Here is a 22,500-nt window from a genome sequence, read left to right on the forward strand (position 1 = left end):
CGCGTACCCCTGACTCAAGGCGGTTTCAAAAACACAAAACGTTACTTAATCCACCTTAAGGTGGTTGGTGCCTTCCTTACATTCATGTTGTATTTTAGGTTGTATTTACAAATTAATTAAAAAGTTTTCTATTTAAATTTTTTTAAATATTTTTTTTCATTTAATTTTTTTACCAACTCTCCAAAATAAATGAGAAAAGGGGGGGCTGTAATTGAATTTAAAAGTGCTGATATGCCAACATTAGGTGCACGATGGAATTGCATGCTGTCCCCCTAGTCTTAGTAAACAATGTCTTATGAGTTGTATACTGCCGTTCTACGCATAATTGTCCCATGTTCAAAAAAGTGCTACTGAGAAAAACGCGATTGAAATTTTTCGACCGATTTCTGTGTTTCTACGCATAATTGTCCCGTGGGTTCCTATTCGCCCTATGTGTCCCTAATCGCCCCAGTTAGCAGTTTATCACCCTTATTTGTGATTCTCTTGCTATACAACAGGTAAACAAGACATAATGCTTAGTAAACCTAAGGATTCTATTAGAGAAAATGCTTGGCGGGACAATTATGCGTAGAAGTGCAACGATGGGACAAACAGACTTGGTGTTGTTTTTAATGAGTTTCCGAACAAAGTACCAGATTTTATGTGTTTTTCTTAAAGTACACATCAAACTAAACTTAAAAATGTCATAAAGTCAAAATCGTCCAAAACTGACATGGGACAATTATGCGTAGAACGGCAGTATATTTCAGTAAAAAGTTCGTGTAAATCTTTGTCGAGACAAAATGATGTATTCAGCAACATAATTAATACAGACTTTTTCCAGAAGAGACGCAGACACTGCTTAAGCAATGTGGCAACCGGGCGATTCGCATGCTGCGCGACTCTCGCGCGTGTGCAAAAAGACCCGGCCTTTGAGGTTATGCAACAATCACCCTTTTTTGTACATAGCTACAAAAAAACTTTTTCTTGGCATAACTTTAAAAGTACTTCACTAAACAGAATTTTAACAGAAAATTTAATAGGGTCTTAGGGGACCACAAAACAAACAGAATAAGGTGGATTCGGCCAAAAACGGTTCAGCCAGTTCTGAGATAATCGTGTGGAAAAAAAATCATGTCTACACACATCCCATCATTGTTCAGAGGAAGGCAAAAAAGGGAAAAATTCAAATTTTATTTAATTGATCTTCAAAATAACTGCAATTGTAAAGATCTACTTTTATGATATGGCAGGAGGTACCAGCCTAGAATAAGGTTGAGAGAGCCGATGTTATCCAACTAGATAAATAATCTTTTTAAGTACTTATGATATTTTTTTTCAAAATAGGTAGCTTAGCTAAAAGTATCCATTTTCACGGCATAATAATATTAGTTTTTCTGTCTAATAACATCAAAATATTAAAGATACTACGCTTCCAATTTTTCCCAAAAAAGCAAGGAGCACAAAAATAGATTATGTACCGATTTTTTTTTATCGTTGGGGCAAAACTGCATTCTGAGACCACAGAACGGAAAAAGAAGTTTAATTTTAGTTAGGAAAATATATTTATGGGCTCTTAGCTTTTTAACATATTTAGCAAATTTTTGCTTCAAATTTTGAAATTCTGAGTCATTCGTTTTTTTTTTTTATAAATCTGCTTTTTTACGAATAACTAATGCAGCACCAAATCATCAAATTACATCAGCATGGCCAAATTCAAATTTGTAAAAAAAATCCCTGAATCATAAATTCGACAATTAAATACAACGAATTTCAACTAACTTTAGAAAACGATAACCAGTTAAGACGTTAAGCACAAAAAAGTTTAAGAGAAAAACGCTTGAAATGCCTCTCTATTCAATACTTTGCAGTAATTTGGTTCTGAAAGTAAGTTTAACTTACATTTCGAACTTCCGCTATTGAATAGAGCGAAAATCCACCAAAGTTAAAATTTTCTGGCAGTGTTGCCAGATCATCAATGTTCTTGGATGATCAAAAGGGTTTAGCAAATACTGATCGAAATCATGCACTTAAAGCTAATCCCGGAAATATTTACAGCATCTGATTTGAAAGTTGATGTTCTTAAGGGTTGTTAGATCTTAAGTTACATTTTCTACAATGAAAATGTATATTTTTTACCTTTGTAGAATAGTTAAACATGAAATTGTTTGCCCTAATATTTAAAAATAGGATTGTCGAGAAAATGTCGAAAGGCATAAAGGTCGAAAGGACAAAACTGGAGAAATATTTGAAAAGGTACATACCTCGGGTTAGTCTTGAGCGCCATTAGTAAACTAACCAGCTTTTCGATCGTTTTTCTTTCAATATACAAATTTTCAACATCAAAAATGCTTCAAAGTTGTTAACCCTCTACTGCCCATATTTTTTTTCGAAGATTTTTATTTTTCCTGTGTTCAGGAGCAACTTTTGTTCTACGGAAAACTTTACTTTTCCTGCTTATGTTTTTCTTGTTTATTTTTTAGTATTTTAATTTGCATTTATCTTGTTTAGTTGGTGTTTGTTTTTGGTAGTATTTGGCCTATTCTACCACCTCCTATCATTACATTTGCTTATCTAATTTTTTCATGTTTTAACAGTCACTCTTTATTTTTTTTATTGTTTTATATAAAATGGCACCATTATCATTTAAATTGGAAAAAAAAAATACGTAGAGGCATAGTTTGGGACACTACAAAAAATACTGCATACAGTCTAGACTCGATTGTCCGAAGTTCGATTATTCGTAGGTTTGTATGGGACTTCGGATAATCGAATCACGATTTGAATATTTGATTGCCTTTTTAAATTCAAGAATGCAATATTTCAATACGTTATCACCGCTATTTTGGCCGCCATCTTGTATTAAAAAAATCTATATAATTTTATAGTAGTTTATGGGTCATACTTGAGCTCGACCATAAAAAATAAGACAACGAAACATATTTTTCGTGATACGATTATCCGAAGTGACAATTTTCCGAGGCCTTCGGATAATCGAGTCTGGACTATACTTCTTTATACTCAAAATATAGGAAATGTTAGTAAAAAAATAGCCAAAGTTGATCCCTAAAAAAATTACATTTCTAAAAACATTGGCAAGGGCACATAAAACAAGTAAAACTTCCAACCTTAAAATTTTCTAAAATTTTAAAAGATTAAAGATTAAAATTTTTTCCAATGCTTTTTAAAGATCGAAAATCGATTGAAAAATTGATGTTTGGCGATTTTTTCAATCGAAACCCGTCTAGAGGCGGGGTGGGGTTGTAGAGGGTTAATCTGCACGGCCTTTTCAATCTCTGGTTAGTCTTTAAAATGTCCTAAGTTGGTCCTAAGCGCCAGTTGGAAACAGAACCGTTCTTCGATCGGTCCGTGATCTATTTAAGAAATAAAATTCAAAAATGCTTTGAATTGTTCATATGCACGTCCTTTCAATGCTCTTTGCTGAAAAACAGTGAAAATTCGATTTGTTTCTGAGAAAAAATCAAATAATTGTCGGAGGTCGCGATTGCTGTTATGACTTATTGCAACCTTACCAGAGATATACTGTCTACACTTTGAAATTTGTGAAAAATTTACCTTAATCTTAAAAATTTGCAAATCAGCTCAAACTGTCAAAGGCTTACCCGCCCTTTTCTCAAAAAATATTTCAAAATAATTTGTTATTGTATCAGTAAATTTTGAGCAAGTTTTTGATTCATTCGACAACAAATAGTTTTTTAGAAGTTGTATGGTTTTGTTTGATCATCTTCCCAACAAAAAAAAAAAAAAAAAAAAGGGAATAAAGAAAATAAAACACGTTTTTTATGCTTTCAAACTAATTTATTCATGTGTCTGCAGTATTTTTGCGAATTTTTCTATTCTTTCTAACTTAAACATTTATTATACAGTTTTATGAGATGGTTTTAATTCAAACATGTTTTTTTTTAATATTTAGGCAAAAAAATAATAATATATATTTAAGTTACTGTAATATTCTTATGAGTTTTTCCAATCTCTTAACCCTCTACTGCCCAAATTTCTTTTCGAAAATTTTTATTTTTCCCGTGTTCAGGAGATCATTTTGAGAATCTTTTGTTCTACGAAAAACTTTACTTCTCTTGTTTTATGTTTTTCTTGTTTCATTTTTAATATTTTAATTTGCATTTATCTTGTTTAGTTTATGTTTGTTTTTGGTAGTATTTGGCCTATTCTACCACCTCCTATCATTACAATTTGCCTATCTAGTTTTTTCATGTTTTTATAGCCACTTTTTCAATTTTTTGCTTGTTTTTCACATTTTCTGCTATAAAATGGCACCATTATCATTTAAATTGTAAATAAATGCGTAGAAGCATAGTCTGGGACACTAGAAAAATTACTGCATACTTCTTTTTACCTAAAATATAGGAAATGTTAGTAAAAAACACAGCCAAAGTTGATACCTAAAAAAATGACATTTTTGAAAACATTGGCAAAGTCACATAAAACAAGTAAAACTTCCAACCCATACAATTTCTAAAATTTTAAGAGTTCTTCTTTCCAATGCTTTTTAAAGATCAAAAATTGTTTGAAAAATTGATTTTTGGTGATTTTTTAAATCGAAAGGCGGGGTTGGGTTGTAGAGGGTTAAAAAAATGTTTTAAAAATGTATGGATTAAAACATATTTTTAAAAATTGTATAATCTTTATAAATAATTAATTCATTAAACACTACGGCGATGGTTTGATTCGCTGGGTAGTGAAATAAATCATGCTGTTGACATGTTGATTGAAGGAGGTATTAAGTAGGTATTAGATTATGACGTACAAACAAACTCGCACTTTATCGTGTTTGCTGGCACTTGGCTGGCACACTGTCAAACTGTCAAAAAGTGCAAGTTTGTTTGTTTGTCATTGTCGTTAACCTCCTTGAGACTCTATCCTCAATTTTAACATTTTCAACCCTTGTCAAATATCCATATTTTCGCTAATCGATCCAAAATAAGACATGCAAAAAGGTTCATTTTTGTAATTTGATTATCCTAAGAGAAATATTTCCGACAATTGCGCTGATAAGCGTCTTGGTTTAAATTCATTTCTTTGGCTTAAAGCGGTGTATGCACTTCGGAAGGAAGAGAGGGTGAAGAAAAGCCCCAAGAAAACGCTCCCTCTCCTTTGCTCTGCTCTCCGATCTCCATACTAGCCTTTAAATGAAAAATGTAAGCACATAAATTGTTTTTTTTACCAGCAAGCAAAATTGATGAAATCATTAAAAAGGGAAAAAAATCAAATCAAACTATTTAAAAAGAGAGCATGAAATTGATCAATTTATGCAAAACTTTTTCATTTTTGATAAATAGGTATTTGTTTACTATGAAGTTAAATATTTACACAAAACAAAATGTAAATCGGTCGAAGACAAAGTGTAAACAATGAGTGCGTCATGCTCATGTCCGTTGATGTTTACATTAAGAACTAGAAGGATTGCCTGTTTGTTTACACTTTGGATTACGGAATTCGACCCATTAATACATTTAAAAAAAATCTTTAAAAAAAGTTCTTCTCTATATTTTATGAAACGAGTGGCCACCCTGTTAAAATTCTTATTGTTCCTTTTAAACTTTCTTCAACTAAAATTTTTTCTTCCAATCAATCTCCGCCATCCCGGTCATTAGAATTCCTCAACACGTACCAGATCGAGAACAACAGCATCAGCATCCAGCCGCGCGGTCTCATCAACCGCTCCAACTACTGCTACATCAACGCGATCCTGCAAGCGCTGGTCGCGTGCCCTCCGTTCTACCACCTGATGCGCGCCATCCGGTCGCTGCCGGCCGCCCGCAACAGCAAACACCCCAAGCCGTTCATCGATGCCATGTGAGTTGGGACTTGATATTTCTTGCTTGCTGATTTTGACGTAATTTGTATTTTTCAGGACCGCACTGGTGGCGGAGTTTTCGACCCTGCCGCTGCGCTCCAAGGTCGCGCGGGACAAGACCAAGAAGGACGAAACGCCGGACATTACCACCGATACGCCGCTGGAACCGGTCGTCATCCACAAGATACTGGCCCTGCTCCGGTCGGACATCTTCCAGGTCGAGGGCCGCCAGGAGGACGCCGAGGAGTTCCTCGGCTGTGTGCTGAACCGGCTCAACGACGAGATGTTGGAGGTGAGCTAGACTCCATCTCCGTTAGATTTCACGATTTGCTAATCGTTCATTTCTCTTCAACAGCTGATGAAGCTGAGCAAGAACGAGTCGGAGGTGAACGGCAGCAGCGGCAACAGCAGCGCCGAAGAGTCCGGAGATGGGCACGGTGACGACCAGGACGATTGGAAGGTAAGGTCTTTGGACGGTCTAGCGTGGAGGGGCGTCGTCCCGACGATCCCCAACAGTACTGGGTTCGAATCCCGTCACCACCCCATCATCCATAAGCCGGCAGAGATTGAGTGTTCAGTCTCATAATCTGTGGCATATGATGGGGATAGTAAAATTCTCACCTGTGTGTAAGATGGTAACCATGGGAACTCACGATTCCCTATCATCTAAGATGTTGTGGGAGACATTTTGCCCCTCTTTTTATCACAACCTCTCTTCTATCAACACACAATCTCTAACAACTTTGCCCCTCTCCTTTACCGAAAGGTCATCCGTGGCAACCGGAACAAGGGCACCATCACGCGCACCACCGACTTTGGCCGCTCGCCGATGAGCGACATCTTCGGGGGGAAGCTGCGGTCGCGGGTGCACCGCGAGGGCGACCACCCCACGGACAACATTCAGCCGTTCTTCACGCTGCAGCTCGACATTGAGGTGAGTCGATAAAGTAGAGTTGTGCTATTCTGAGTCGCGCCGCGCGTCCAAGTATAAACGATGAAAAGAAGGGAGGGAGAAAAGTAGGCCACGACGACGACGACGACGGTAGTTTGTTTTCTACTCTCTTTTTCGCTTTGTCGTCACTTTCAAAGCATGCTTGTTGTGGCTTTGGCCGCATTCTCCTCTCTGCGCTGCTGCGTGCGTTCAAGTCGTGGACGACGAATGATGGGTGGCTATTTTTAGATCTATAGAAAGATTAGGTGTCGAGTTGGTTACGGCGTGCTTTATTTGCGGTTCTGCTTGCTGAGTTGAATGTGGAGTGAACAATTCCATATCATGTCGGTTAGGTGTTGCATTGTATTATCTCAAGGACGTATGCGGATGTGAATGCCGTTCATGAAGTGGGTTGTTTTTGTTGCAGCGTTCTGTATTATTACAAATTACGTAGTTTTAATTCGCGGCAGTAATTTAAAATTGCATTACTCATGGTGGCCATGGTTGATCCACAGAGTAACCCAGAGTAACCAGTCCGAAGAAATGTCATCTCATTGTTTGGCTCAAGAGGCAGTGGTAAATCTGTCTTACTGTGTGGTTCATCTATACATATCTCCAGCTGTCCATACAAAAACGGTACTTAAATATCCGCAAATGTGTATCGTTTGAAGGAAAGTTCTGATCGATTTGGTGTCTTCGGCAAAGTGGCAGGTATTGACGAGTATCAGGTTTGACGACAAAAGAAAAAAATAAGTACACGGAAAAATATCGAATTTTAAATGAACTTTTTTTTGAGACATCAATTTAAAAAAATGTATTTTTTGTACTGATTGATTTTTTTATGTGTATTAAGGGACAAAACTCACAACTTTTGAGTCATAGAGAGAAGTATGGACAAAAATGTTGCAGCTGAGTTAAAATTTCGAGACTAAATTTGTTACAGTCGACTTTCTGGCTGTCGATCTTCTTCTCGATATCAATATTGCTTCAGATGTCAATAAATTTTTCAGTCCCTTCAAGTAGCATTCGTTCTATAATTTGATACCTCCCGCTCTCGACGATCCCTTCAATATCGACAACGAGAGAGTCCACTGTATTTGGTGTTAAAATCCAGACTCGAAGGCCTTAGAAAAATTTCACTTCGGATAATCGAATCTTCGGATTATCTAAACACATTTTTTTTTGCTGTCATCTTATTTTTGATTGTCGAACCTAAACTACTCTACAGTGATTTAGAATCGGAAACGAACTTCGGATAATCGAAGCTTTAGATAATCTAGTCTGGACTGTATTTGAAAAGGTAAAAAAAATCCATATTTAGGGCCTTTTCAAACATAAGTTAGATTTTGAAATTTCGAAGCAATTTTTTCAGATAGATCCTAAAGTTTCACAACACGGACTGAAAATCTGACCAAAGTTTGCCGAGCTAACTTCGTTTGAAATATAAAGTCTAATTGGATGGCACTTAGAAAAACCTAATTTTACCAATTTTTATTTTTGCCAGGCCAACTTATCTTTTCAAAACTAGGTTAATTGTCCGATTTTGAAAATCGAAAACATTTTTTTTGCAATTCCGTCGTGAAACTACTTACTTTTCCTGTCATTCTTGAACGACGAAATAGCCTACTTTTCTGTACCAAAAATAACAGAATCGAATAGCAACACTTTTCAAAATAAATGCTGAAAAGTTCTACTTTTCAGCACTGAAATGGGTGCTGAAAAGTTGAACTTTTCAGCACTTGTTTCGAAAAGTAACACTTTTCAATTTTTTTTTTGATTTAAACGATTTATTGACAAAATACATGAAAATTCGACTTAAAATTTCACTCAATGGGTGTTTTTCGAAATTGCAAAAAATGTTGTATGGAACTCGTTGCAAAACATGTTTTTTTCAGCACTCGTCGTATTTATCCAACTCGGTGAACCTCGTTGGATAAATGTACGACTCGTGCTGAAAAAATCCTCTTTTTGCAACTTGTTGCATAAACTACTATTTTCTCAATTCACTTCGCTTGGAGACGGTGATTTTAGTGGGCTGCAGTCTGGATTTCGCGGCGAAACAATAAAAAAATACGAGCCAGTAACTAAACATTTGAAAGAAAGAAACTACAGTCTAGACTCGATTATACAAAGTTTTGATTATCCGAAGGTTTGTATGGGCCTTCGGATAATCGAATCATGAACAAAAAGAAAAAATCCTTTTTCTAACTTTTAACATCAAATGATTTTAGAGTAGTTTATGGTTTTCAATGTTAAAATATGAAACATTCGTGAGATTTTTCGATCTATCCGAAAACAATATTTTATTTTTTAAATCAATACTAACATTTCAAAAGGGCGTAAAATCGAATGTTGGCAAAAGGGCGTAATTGAAATGTTTGACTTGATTTAAAAAAAAATAAACTAAGACTGAGACTTAGAAACCATTAATTTTCCTGTTTTTAAATCTTTGCATGGCAATATCTCAGCAATTAAGGGTCGTACCAACAAAGTTCAAAAAAAGCAAAATAAACAGAATTTTCTCAAAAATATTTTTTCAAGAGTGGGCAAACATGGGCACTCATTTTCAAAATGAACAACTGCGACAATTTTCAAAAAAGTTTCTCAAAAATGGCTGTAACTTGAAAACGGTGCACTTTATTAAAATTTCACAAAACGTACTTTTTGATTGCAAATTTGATTTTACATCAAAAATGAAGTTGAAAAAAAAAAGAAGACAGTATTGATTGAAAAATTCATAACTCGGTCAAAGATTTTTTGCCAGCGTGTACAAATAGGGGAAGCTTTCTGTGTATTTTTGGATGCGTTGTATGGGAACTCGTGCATGGAGAAATCCGAACAGGTTGGCGGCTGCTTGTGAGGATTTTCAGTGCGTGTTAGATTTTCATTGAGAGCTCTATGGATACGAATGCACTTGGCTATTCCATGACGATCTGGCGTGTTCGCTCAAATATTTTGTAAAACTTTTTTAATTGTTATAAATAGTAGAACGGCATGTTGCTTCCAAAAAGCGTTTTTAACTGAAATAAAGTAATAAATAGCTCTGTTAAAAGTGAGCAAGCAAGTTCATCGACAGATTTGCAAAATAATTTGGAAGAAAATAGAACAAAATCTTTAACCTACCAAGCATACAATAATTTCCTTTACATGTTATTTGTACAAAAACAAAAATCAAAATAAAGCTTAAATAAGCTGTCGTAATAATGTCTACTTGGTTTGAATTCTTGAGTTTTGATCGTTTAATTTTTTGGAAAATTTTATAAAGTGATATTTTTATTTTATTTTATGGATTTATATTGAGATATGAGATGCAGTAAAATAACAAAAAAATCTCAGATTTTTTATACTTTACTATGACAATTATTTTTTTTATTTGTGGCTATCAATTCAAAATTTGTTATATGCTTAAAAAGCCCATTTTGAAAATCAATGCAAAAATAAACGTTAAACGTCCAATCGATTGCACGAGTTTTTTTTAACCTTCCTAAGGTGTTAGGGTCTATATGACCCAGACGGCTTATAAAATGTGCTGTAACTTTTATTCATTCTAACTTAAAGACTTGAAACTTTCTGACTTTTCCTAACTTTTTAAAATAAACATTTTGCAACCGGAAGCAACCTCCAGCGCCACCTAGAAAGGGCGCTACAAAAAAACTTACGTTAAAGGTGTTAAGGGGTCTATATGACCCCGGAATTGAAAATGCTGGCAAAAATCCATTTTGCAACCGATTTTCGTTCTTTTGGACGCAAATGAAAGGTATGGATGTCTAGAAAGGCACCTGTGCTATTCGGACCTGATTTGGCCACTTTGGTTCCTGGGAATCGATTCCAAAGGAACAAATTTTCCGGCAAACTGACTCTCATAAGTTTTATTAGATTAAGCTATGGATTAATGCATAATAAACTATATATAATCTCTAAAAATACGAGTATTACGCACCGGAACAGGTTGCATGCCATTTGAATCATATCTGGCCACTCTGGAACCGGTTCCGGATACCCTGGAAGTGGCCAAATGGCTATTTTGGTAATAGCCTATCGTGCGACATATCAAACTTCATGGAATTAAAAGCCATGCACAATAGAACCAGCAAAAAGCCAATTGGACCATATCTGGCCACTCCGGAACCGGTTCCGGATACCCTGGAAGTGGCCAAATGGCCATTTTGGTAAAAGCCTATCGTGCGACATATCAAACTTCATGGAATTACATGCCATGCACGCTGGAACTAGTAAAAAGCCAACTGGACCATATCTGGCCACTCCGGAACCGGTTCCGGATACCCTGGAAGTGGCCAAATGGCTATTTTGGTAAAAGCCTAACGTGCTGCATATCAAACTGCATGGAATTAATAGCCATGTGCTCTGGAATCAGCAAAAAGCCAATCGAACCATATCTGGCCACTCTGGAACCGATTCCAGATACCCTGAAAGTGGCCAAATGGCTATTTTGGTAAAAGCCTAACGTGCGGCATATCAAACTTCATGGAATTACATGCCATGCACGCTGGAACTAGTAAAAAGCCAACTGGACCATATCTGGCCACTCCGGGACCGATTCCGGATACCCTGGAAGTGGCCAAATGGCTATTTTGGTAAAAGCCTATCGTGTGACATATCAGACTTCATGGAATTAAAAGCCATGTGCTCTGGAATCAGCAAAAAACTAATTGAACCATAGCTGGCCACTCCGGAACCAATTCCGGATACCCTAAAGGTGACCAAATGGCTATTTTGGTAAAAGCCTAACGTGCGGCATATCAAACTTCATGGAATTACAAGCCATGCACGCTGGAACTAGTAAAAAGCCAATTGGAACATAGCTGGCCACTCCGGACCCGGTTCCGGATACGCTGGATATGACCAGATTATATTGGCAAAAGCCTGTCATGCGACAATCCAAGCTTCATGATCATTTCGAAACTACAGACGGTTCAATTGACTTTTTACTGGTTCTAGAGCACATGACTTGTTATTATATGAAGTTTGATATGCCACACGATAGGCTTTTACCAGAAAAGCAATCTGGCCACTTCCAGGGTATCCGGAACCGATTCCGGAGTGGCCAGATATGGTCCAGTTGGATTTTTACTAGTTCCAGCGTGCATGGCATGTAATTCCATGAAGTTTGATATGTCGCACGATAGGCTATTACCAAAATGGCCATTTGGCCACTTCCAGGGTATCCGGAACCGGTTCCAGAGTGGCCAGATATGATCCAAATGTCATGCAACCTGTTCCGGAGCGTAATACTCGTATTTTTAGAGATTATATATAGTTTATTATGCATTAATCCATAGCTAAATCTAATAAAACTTATGAGAGTCAGTTTGCCGGAAAATGTGTTCCTTTGGAATCGATTCCCAGGAACCAAAGTGGCCAAATCTGGTTCGCATAGCACAGGTGCCTTTCTAGACATCCATACCTTTCATTTGCGCCCAAAAGAACGAAAATCGGTTGCAAAATGGATTTTTGCCAGCATTTTCAATTCCGGGGTCATATAGACCCCTTAACACCTTTAACGTAAGTTTTTCTTAACATCCTAGGAAGGTTAAATGAAAAATTTAATTTTCATCGATATCATTTTTTTCCCTTGTGGTCTTTTTAGGGAAATTTTGAAGAGAAACGTAATATACCATTTTTTATGGCCTAATTGTTTTGGGGAGACTAGAGCACGTGATTTCAGGATTAGAATGGTCAACATCCGGAATCTTTTCTTAGTGAGATTTGAAAATAATGAATAATTTTTGCTCTAATCTAATCCAATGGAACATAAGAGAAGTTCATTCTAAAGAAAACTCCAGGGAGAAACTTGTGGTTGGATTACGCCTCAAGTTTTGATTTAGTTTTTTTATTTTTTTTGATTATAGCAAACTACAATTTAAAAAAAATGTAAAAAGCATTTCAATTTTACACTTCTTAAAGAATGATCATTGCTGTATTTAAAAAAAAGTTACAATTTCAATAAAAATCATGTGATCAACAATTCTCACAACAATATTTCTAACATCATCTAATTTCTTTTTATTATGTATACAAGATATTTTTTAAATATAAATGAGCTAAAAAACTTGAAAATTACTGAAAAGATTGTTTGAACAGGTAAACATTTTGGCCACGCGTCGCCTCTGTCCTTATCCATACCTACAACTTTGCCGAAGACACCAAATCGATCAAAAAACTCCTTTTAAAGATTAGATTTTTGAATTTTCATATATCATATTTGTATGGACAGCTGTAAAATTTGTATGGAAAATTATATGGAGACAAACTAATGATGCAAAATGGCTTCTTTGGGCATACCAAAGGCACCAAAAATGTTTCAGCCGGATTAAAAAAAAATACAAAAATTAAAATTAAAGAAAAAATACCGATTTCGTAGAGAATTGCTCAACTCTATATTTTGAAAAAAAAAATTGCAACGGCCTAACGACAAAAAAAAAACTTTTTAACGGTACTGTACATCGGAATTACACACAAATTCTAAATACTTTTGAATGAGTTCACTTTTGATTATCAACGCAGAGAAATGTACTTCAAAACGTTTTCAGTTGTTTAGACTTCTAATTCGATAAAAAAAAATTGAAAAATAAATGTTTTGTTCTTTGATTTTTGGCCAGATTTGGAATGGTGTACGACATAAATTTTAAAAATATTTGCCACGGCCTAAAGTAAAAAAATGGGCAAGATTTCTTTTCGTAAAAACATATATTTTCAAAAAAAAAAATCATTGCTTACCGGTCATTCTCTTGGCTCAAATGTTGCGGGGTTTTGTCCTTTGAAACAACGAAAAATTCCATAAATAAAAAAAAAGATTTTGAGAAATTGATTCTTTGTAAAGAAAAGTTAATTTAAAAATGTAAACACTCCTCAAGACACCAAATCGCAATTCGCAATTTTCAGTGTAAGAACGGGCCTTGACCGATCTTATGCACTTGGTTCCCGACGAACACGCACTGCCCTTACACCTACATCTCACCCTTGCTCTGAGTCAGTACGAGCAGCACGCTAGAACACGCTTTGAGTGTTCGTGCCAGGCATGCACACCTTCTTTTCCGGTTACGCATTTTAACTCGGCCGGGGGTGGTACATTACGTAGGGTTTGATGTAAGTATAAGCGCCTAACCATCTATAGTGTGCCTATCAACTTTCATTAAAGCAAAAACTGTTATATTTTAGTTTGAATTCAAAAACTAATTGTTATTTACTGTGTATTGTTTTCTCCTAAAATCTTCCCTATTGTTGAGTCGTGTTTATCTGTTGCTATTTCTTTTGTCGCGGTGTTGTGTTACAATATGTTGGTCCTAAGCATTTTAGAAAAGTTTTTCAAAAGTACAATAGTAATATTTGTGTTAATCCTTTAATCATTCCATAAATTGAGTAAGGGCTCGAACCTCACTTGCTTAAGAAAAAGGTGAAGTTTCAAAACAATGGACAGTGAAGGAAATATACTATGTAAAGAATCAATAGTAAAAGAAAGATATTAATTTTATGAAGAAGATAAAGAAATTAACAAACAAGCTTAGATTGTATTGAGGGCAATTTACAGGGAAGATGAGAAATTATTCAAATAGATAAATAAAGAAAAGGCACATGATAAACAAAACAAAATTGACATCGCTGCCAAATTAAGGGAAAGCAGACAGTTTGTTACAGCAGCATCAATTGGTAAAATAGAGTGGAAAAGCGTTGAGAAATAAGAGAATCAAATAAGTAAAATCGAAATCAAATGAAGGATAGTAAACAGAAGCCGATTTAGAAAATCAGTGAAACAAAATAAACAGAAGATAGCTAGAGAAACCCCGTTCTGCGATGCTCAGGTACATCCACAGCAGTTGACTCAACATACTGCGAATCAAAACAATACCGTCTACAATCACAAATTACTTCCCTTTCCCACATTGACGCGCCCCTTTCTTCTAGCCGTCTCTACTCTGACCCTCGCTGGTCAAAGGTTTACGAGTCGTTTCCACAGGCCACCAGCTAGGTTACACCTTGTCATCATGATGACTAAACCAAGCCAACGTGGAGGTAAGAAAATAGGACACTTGCAAGCAGGGCTGCGGAGTCGGGTCATATTACAAGCGACTCCGACTCCGACTCCGACTACGGCTTTCTGAGTTAAGCCGACTCCGACTCCGACTCCGGCTCCGGCTTTCCACAAATTGTTGACTCCGGCTCCGACTCCGACTCCGGCCTACCAACTCTAGCCGACTCCGACTCCGACTCCGACTCCAGCTTTTCACAAATTGTTGACTCCGGCTCCAACTCCGACTCCGACACCTAATCTTTATTTAAAATATTTAAAAAAAATTGAATTAAACACATCACTCACATTTCAGTTCACACTTGCGTGAATACTTTAAACCGGGGTGACATTCATGTTCAGGGTGTTTTGCAAAATGATAAATACGAATTAAATATTCAAAGAGTATGGTATGGAACCATACTAAGCTTGGTAGATAAGTGTTCGTTATTCTATGTTACATGTTTTCAGCGTTATTGAAACAAAAATAAAAAATATCTTCAGATTTAAACGCATTTTCAGCACAACAGTTTTCTAAGGGAGCGTTCTTTTATTACGTAACGCAGTTGGGGGGGAGGGGGGGTCGGAGGCCGTGTTACGCTCCATACAAAATTTTTAAAATTTGTATGGAAATTTTGTTACGAGGGGGGGGGAGGGGGTCTAAAAATCCGATTTTTTGCGTTACGTAATAAAAGAACGCTCCCTAAGTAAATTTTGATTATGTTGTTTGAAAAATTGGAACTTTTTATTAAACTACTTTAATTTTACATTCATTTTATTATGTTTATAAGCAAGCTTTATTAATGTTTAATTGTACTTTTTAATGAAATATTAAAAGAAAGCTAGCCTTCATAATTGATTTGACATGTAAAATAAAAAAAATCGAAATTTTAAAGAAACACAGTAACTATCAAAGATAGGTTTTGAAATAGACAATTTTTAAAGTAACTATTTTTTAAAGCTCTTTTGAATTTATTTGAGAAGACGTACATGGACATTGTGTGATCAAGCCCAGTAAACACTTGAAACCTATAAATCAATTCTAATATTTAAAAAAATAAATTAAAATTATGTCAAATATATCACCCCAATTTAAAGTTTAAAAAAAAAGACTTGTTCAACGATATTATTAAAGGATCAACACACAGTTTTTTAGAGAAATTGTAAACACTGAGGTATTCGATAGATCTAAAAAAAACAATGATCAATTAAAAATTAGTTGCAACTTATTTTCGATATTTTTTGTCAGTTTCAAATGTTTGCAGCACGTTACTTTGATTTATTTTTATTTTTATTTACATTCAAAATGAGCATTTATTGGTAGAGTTTTTTTCGTTTGACACTTTTTCAGTTTGTACCCTGTTGGTTGGTCAAAGTCAATCTAAAAAGTAACGAACTGTCACTTTTTACACGATGCTCACGAACACTATCAAAACAAAAGTTTGGTTGTGTTTGTGAACTCCGTGTAAAAGGGGTTTTAGTGTCAAACCCCGATGGTTTGACACCAACTGTTGTCAAACGAACGGGGTCACTTTTTAGTTTGACACCCCTTTTACAAGGAGTTCACACACACTACCAAACGTTTGTTTTGATAGTTTGCGTGAGCGCCGTGTAAAAAGTGACAGTTCGTTACTTTTTAGTTTGACTAAAAAAGTGTCAAACGAAAAAGTGACCAACCACCGGGGGTTAAGTGTACTATCAATTTTACAAATGTTTTAAAACATAATTATTTTCGTTAAGTACTGATAGTGAACTTTTGTTTATCCTATTCAAAAAAATTATCTACATAAAACCTCCAAGACATTCGCTATCGGACAAAAAGATGACGGTGTTTATATTTTTTAAGAAAGAGTTTGATAAAATTTGGTCAAATTTTAATTGAAAGAATATATAAATACAAGAAAAGAGACAGTAAAGAATCATTTAGATATGTTTTATTTTTTTGACTACAAGCCACAATTGTTTACTATTTTATGAGTTATGACACTATAATAGAGTGTATACAAACATTGACAAGAGAAGATTAACAGATTTTCATTCCAATCATTTCCAATCATAATAAAAATGCTTCGAAGACAAGGGGTAGGACAGAGAGTAACTGAGCGACTCAATTTCTCAATGTTACTCAATCTTACTCAAAGTTACTCAATTTTTCTCCTGAGTAATTTAAAGCCAGGTTACGGAATTTTCGAATGCTCATTTTGACAGAACTGTCATGGTTACAAATGTAATGTTTACAAACAGTAAGGCTCAGAAAAGATAAGGAATGGAGTTGATTTTGGTTGCAGTTTTTTTGCTAAATATAATAATTGCACAATGCTGGGATTGCGACATGCGTCCAAATACGACAAAATTGCTGATCTATAAAAAAAACTGCCAAGTTCCATGATATGGTAGAGCTGTTAGATGCGCAGAAGGAAAACCTGGAACTTGCGATGTGGGTGGCGGCTTATCAGAAGACATGCACCGTTCCCGTTCCCCTTCAACAACTGAATCTTCCTGCTCAAGAACACTTCGTACGGTTCTTGTGTGGATGAGATGGCCTCGAATCTGCTCCAGCTCAATATCCCAAAAAAATTCTCCCCAAAATCCGGGAGGTTTTCAAGCCGCTTGTGTTTCTTTTCTACAGCAAACGTAAAAAATCAAGCCAGATTTCAGTGAATGGAACCTGCGTAGAAGAAATGAACTGGCTTTTTTTTTAATATTCGCGAGGTATTCTGCAGAAGAATTAGAACAACTTGTGGGACAAGACTCCAGCGAAATTGAAGGAGGGCGTAACGGGGCATTATATTATATTTTGATTAAATATTCTCAGACCAAAACAACAAAAGGTATGCCCTAAAACATACAGATCTTGCTCGGGATCAGTCTGGAATCAGCATTAGGTTGCCCTTTGGCGTGAGGGTCACCTTTTATGAGACCGACTTGGTGTAGATGATCTTCTTCGAATCAGACTTTGCTTCGCGAGATGCATCTTCAAGGATTGGAACCCCAGTGGACTTGCTGACGATCGACGAAATCGCACCTTCGTCCTCGGTGTCCTAGACGTAAACTTCCGCCGCGACCTAAATTTTCAAATCTTTGCCCCCTAGCGGGAAACTTCCCTGTCCCCCAACATCTTTCGGGGCCGCAATGAGGGGCCACTTTGCGACCTAGTTAGAGGATTTTGTCCTAAATCTGAAATTTAAGTGTTTCCGTCTTGCTAATAATCTTAAACTCAAGCCGAGCAACACGTACTGGCCACCATTTGGGTCCGACTTAACCTTCCTGAACCCGTGTATCCGCCGCCAGCCTGTTTTCAATGCTGGTCGTTTTCGTCGGAACATGGCCCGTTGCAACACTCCAATGTGCTTGCTCACGGGCGGTAAGATTTTTGGTCCTACGCACTGGCCCCCAAGGCGAAAAGACGAGTATTTTACATGGACCAATTTTACACAAAATTGAAAACTTTGGGCCGCCGAAACACGTTTTCTGCTCTTTATGTTTTTGCCAATCATGCTCGGTGACAAATGTCAATCCAAACGTCAGTGTCAAAACGGGTTACGTCGTTCGTGAAAAACTGAACATTTTTGAGTAACGAGAGTGGCTCAATTTGACTCAAAAATTTTCAAAATGTCTCAAAATTACTCACTGTCCTACCCCTTGTTCGAAGACATCATGGCATCTGATAAATATCTTGAACCAGAAAAAAAATAAATAAAAAAAAATGTCAGTGCAGTGCACGCGATTCAATAAATAAATTTAAAATATAAAAAAATGGGAATCAACCTGAATTATAACAAATATTAAACAATAAATAAGTTCATAAATTATATTAAATTTTTAGACAACTCCGACTCCAGCTCCGACTCCGGGTCTATCAGAAATTTACGACTCCGGCTCCGACTCCGACTCCAGCTCATACAATTTAGCCGACTCCGACTCCGACTCCGACTCCAGCTATTCAAGTTTTGACGACTCCGACTCCGACTCCGACTCCAGGTCCCCAAAAATACCCGACTCCACCGACTCCGGCTCCGACTCCGACTCCGACTCCACAGCCCTGCTTGCAAGGAACCAGAGCCATGCTGTTTTGTCCAAACAGCACTACGGATGTAGTTGGGCTCCTTCCGGGATGTTCCTTGCCTAGGTGTGTCAACCGACGAGTATCATCAGTATCATGCACCCTTGGCCTGCACTCCTCAAGACACCAAATCGATCAAAAAAATCCTTCAAAAAGTACAGATTTTCGGATATTTATTGTACTGGGACCTTGCGTTAACCACGTTGCCTTCAAATTAGAAAAAAGAACGCAACATTAAGTGGATATTGGATTTTCTGAAGAATTGTGCAGTTTTGGTGCGTTGCGGTCTTCGGAAGAGTTGTTTCATGAAACGAAGATGGTTCAGGATTAGGGGGTAACAGATAATCTAACTTTTCAGGAAAAAAAATTGTGATCTCTTTTTCTCTTCTAGAAAGTTGTTAATTCAGATTCAGCGGGCAAAATTACACGGAAAACATGAAGTTGGACAATTTTCGAATTACGTTTGGGTGAGATCATACCTTTTGACGAAGAACTTCGTCTTAGGGCTCTATACAGGGTAGCATTCCAAAATTTCGCGAAGCGAAATGAAACACCGAAGAATGAAAAAACTTCCCCAAGGAGGGAAAAATCAGCGCGACCGACGGTTTTGGTATAAATATGAACTGGACAGACCTGCCACGCGGGTCGCCTTCCCTTTAAAACGCCTTCCCTGTAAAACCACGGGTCGTGACAAGGCATGCACCATCAAGCTTGCTTCAGATTTATCTAATTTTTCCGTTCGTTTTTCGTCATTTTGGTTATGCCTGTAACATTACTAGTGCACCTTTTTCCCCTGAAAATGAGATAATTTCAGATATAAATATCTCGAGTTTAAAGAATAATAGCTTTAAGATTCTCTAAAACTTCACCCTGAATTGCTACATTTGAAAAATCCCAAAATATTCCTGGAAAGTAGATTTCTGAAACAGCCTAAACGTGAATTTCAACCAAGCCAAAAATTGCCCTTCCCATTGGCAACAGTTCTTCCCAAGACACCAATCCTCCAAAACTGTCCAATTTTTCGGAACATCCAATTTAAACGCACTGAAATAACTAAAAATCAAAGCGGCCAGTCCCACTGCGTAAAGTTTACCACAGAGATGATTACTTGAGCATAAATGTTAAAATTTTGTTTTTTTTTATCCCCACACAACCCACAGAAAGCGGCCTCCGTCAAGGACGCGCTCGATCTGCTCGTCGGCAAGGACCAGCTAGAGGGCATGACGTGCTCCAAGACCAAGCAGGAGATCCAAGCGTGGCAGCAGGTCACACTGGAGGAACTGCCGATCGTGATGATTCTGCACCTCAAGTGCTTCGACTACAAGATGGACGGCTGCACCAAGATCCTCAAGACGTTGGAGTTCCCGATCGAGCTGAAGATCGATTCGAGTGGGTTTCCAAGCTTTCTTTGTTTGGTTCTAGGTGTAGAATTAATGCATATTTTTTGTGATTTTGCAGAACTAATGTCCTCCAAGGGCAAGGCGTACACGGCCAAGCAGAAGCAGTACAAGCTGTTCGCGGTGGTGTACCACGACGGCAAGGAGGCCTCCAAGGGGCACTACATCACGGACGTGTTCCACGCCGGGTACGGCACCTGGATCCGGTACGACGACAGCACGGTGCGGGCCGTGCCGGAGTTTAACGTGCTCCACCCGAAGGCGCCGCGCGTGCCGTACCTGCTGTACTACAGACGGCTGGACACGCACTACCACGGTGGCGGTGGGGCAGGAGCTGGAGCAGGAGCGCCAGCCGGCGGCGCCCCGGCCGGCACTGCCAGCAGCAACACCAACAGTAGCAACATTAGTAGTAGTAACAACAATAGTAACAGTAACAACAGCAGCAGCAGTGCGAATAGCAGCACCAACTACAGTTCCGGTGGCGGCAGCTACTACGGTGGTGGGCCCGGCCCCAAGTGAACGGGAGAAAAGCTCAGTGAAAAGTGCGCGAAAAAGGACGTTTTCTGTAAGCTAGGATTGTGCGAGGAAGCAGCAGAAGGTAGTTTTTAAGAGTGTGTGCGTGTGAGAGCTAGTGAGTACGTTGAACGAAACCGCGATCAAATCGTGAGAGATCAACGAAAAAAAAAAGAGCAAAACAAATCATCAGATAGTGTGAGCGAGCGGCGTGATTAAGGGATTTACGAAAATTGTTACTTTAGTTTGTTAGGATTAGAACGGGCTTCTTTTTTCATCATCATCAGTTTGTTATCACAGTTAGTCGTTTATTTTTGATTTTTTTTTTCTTCACTCATCCCCCTTCACATTTAGTAAGACTAATTTTGGCGACCAAGCAAGGTCGTTTTGTGTGTGCGCGCGCGCGATCGTGAGTTATGCGATGGCTCTAATATTATTATCTCCAACCGAACGATTAGTACTACAAATACTATTATCAGCTAAAAATTGTTCTAAATTCAAACTAAATTAGAGAAAGAGCACACTAACGATAAATTATTAAACTTTATTCAAGATTTAAACTAGGCAAAACAGAAGAGTAGCGCGTGGAACAATTGAAAAAAATCTTAGGGGATTGTTGTTTTCATTATCTTAGAGATATTATTACTATTATTATTAGCAGCAAGATAGTTGTAAGGTGTAATGCAGGCTATGGCAAGATGCTGCCGGACGCCATAAGTGCGTGTTTGCTTCGCGCGCTTGCGCGCTTATGGCGTTCGGAGAAGGAACAGGAAAGAGTGCGCAGGGTTAGCCAAGAACAATTAACTTTTTAAATATGTTAATTAAATTGTTTTTTTTTATTTACTTATATTTGCGAAAGAGCGTGAGCTGCCTACCCGTTGTGGCGAGCAGAAAAAATAAAACAAATAAAAGGTAAATAAGGGTAAAATAACCAAACGAAAGCGCTCGTGCGAATATTCCGAAAAAAAAAACATACTGCTGTTCGAATTGCGGCGTACTGGGCGTCGAGATCCTAATCCTGCAGCGTTGTGTGCGTGTTCGTGTGTAAATAAAACAAAGACTAATGTTTCAATCGGCTGGTGTAAATTGCGAAAACTAAGTTGTGCTTGAAATTTTGAGGTTGGGAGCGCGAAAATGTTTGAATTTGAAAGTTATCCTTTTAGAAAGAAAAAGCTATACTGCAGTTCACGATGAAGGGCTTGTTGGTTGGGTGAAAATTCATGCTGAACACTAGTTTGGTAGATTGTGCTGGCGGTACAGAAGCCGACGCAATAATCAATTGCTTGCTTTGGTCGATGATATCGACATTGTGGCAAGGAACTTGGAGACGGTGAAGGATATCTACACCCGACTGAAGGTACAAGCAAGACGTGTAGGACTTGGCATGAATACGACGAAGACGAAGTACATCAGAGGAAGGAGTTCGAAGGACGTCGCCCCCCCAAGTCTCACCCCTCTAACTGTGGATGGTGATGAGTTAGATGAGGTGATCGCGAGTTCGAGTACTTGGAATCGCTGGTAACCGCCGACAACGACATCAGCAGCGAAGAGATCCGGGCTCGTATTTTTGCTGGGAATCGTGCCTACTTCGGATTATGGAAAACCCTCACTTCGGATCGAGTGCAACGCCGCACAAAGCTGACGATGTACAAAACACTGCTTAGGCCACGAGACCTGGAGGAACGTGCCCTTGGAGTTTTCGAACGGAAGGTGCTACGAACGATCTACGGTGTAGTGCAGATGTCTGACGGAGTG

At 37.7% G+C, this 22,500-nt stretch overlaps 1 protein-coding gene and 1 non-coding gene across 4 annotated transcripts in view; both read left to right on the forward strand.

Moving 5' to 3' along the window:
- Nucleotides 1-21,662, forward strand: part of LOC120418990 (proline-rich protein 36) — a 71,328-nt gene extending 49,666 nt beyond the window's left edge. For all 3 annotated transcript variants that reach the window (XM_052711061.1, XM_052711063.1, XM_052711062.1), the window contains 6 exons: nt 5,613-5,814; nt 5,873-6,107; nt 6,171-6,275; nt 6,582-6,749; nt 19,996-20,224; nt 20,294-21,662. In XM_052711061.1, coding sequence (XP_052567021.1) covers nt 5,613-5,814; nt 5,873-6,107; nt 6,171-6,275; nt 6,582-6,749; nt 19,996-20,224; nt 20,294-20,751 — 1,397 coding nt within the window. In that variant the 3' untranslated portion in view covers nt 20,752-21,662. The remainder of the gene's footprint in view (nt 1-5,612; nt 5,815-5,872; nt 6,108-6,170; nt 6,276-6,581; nt 6,750-19,995; nt 20,225-20,293) is intronic.
- On the forward strand, nt 6,355-6,501 carry LOC120419008 (small nucleolar RNA snoR639/H1). The gene has a single exon (XR_005605652.1). It is a non-coding gene; the product is annotated as a small nucleolar RNA snoR639/H1 (small nucleolar RNA).
- Nucleotides 21,663-22,500: the final 838 nt, after the last annotated feature.

This window comes from Culex pipiens, chromosome 3 (genome assembly GCF_016801865.2).
Source record: "Culex pipiens pallens isolate TS chromosome 3, TS_CPP_V2, whole genome shotgun sequence".
Lineage (NCBI taxonomy): Eukaryota > Metazoa > Arthropoda > Insecta > Diptera > Culicidae > Culex > Culex pipiens.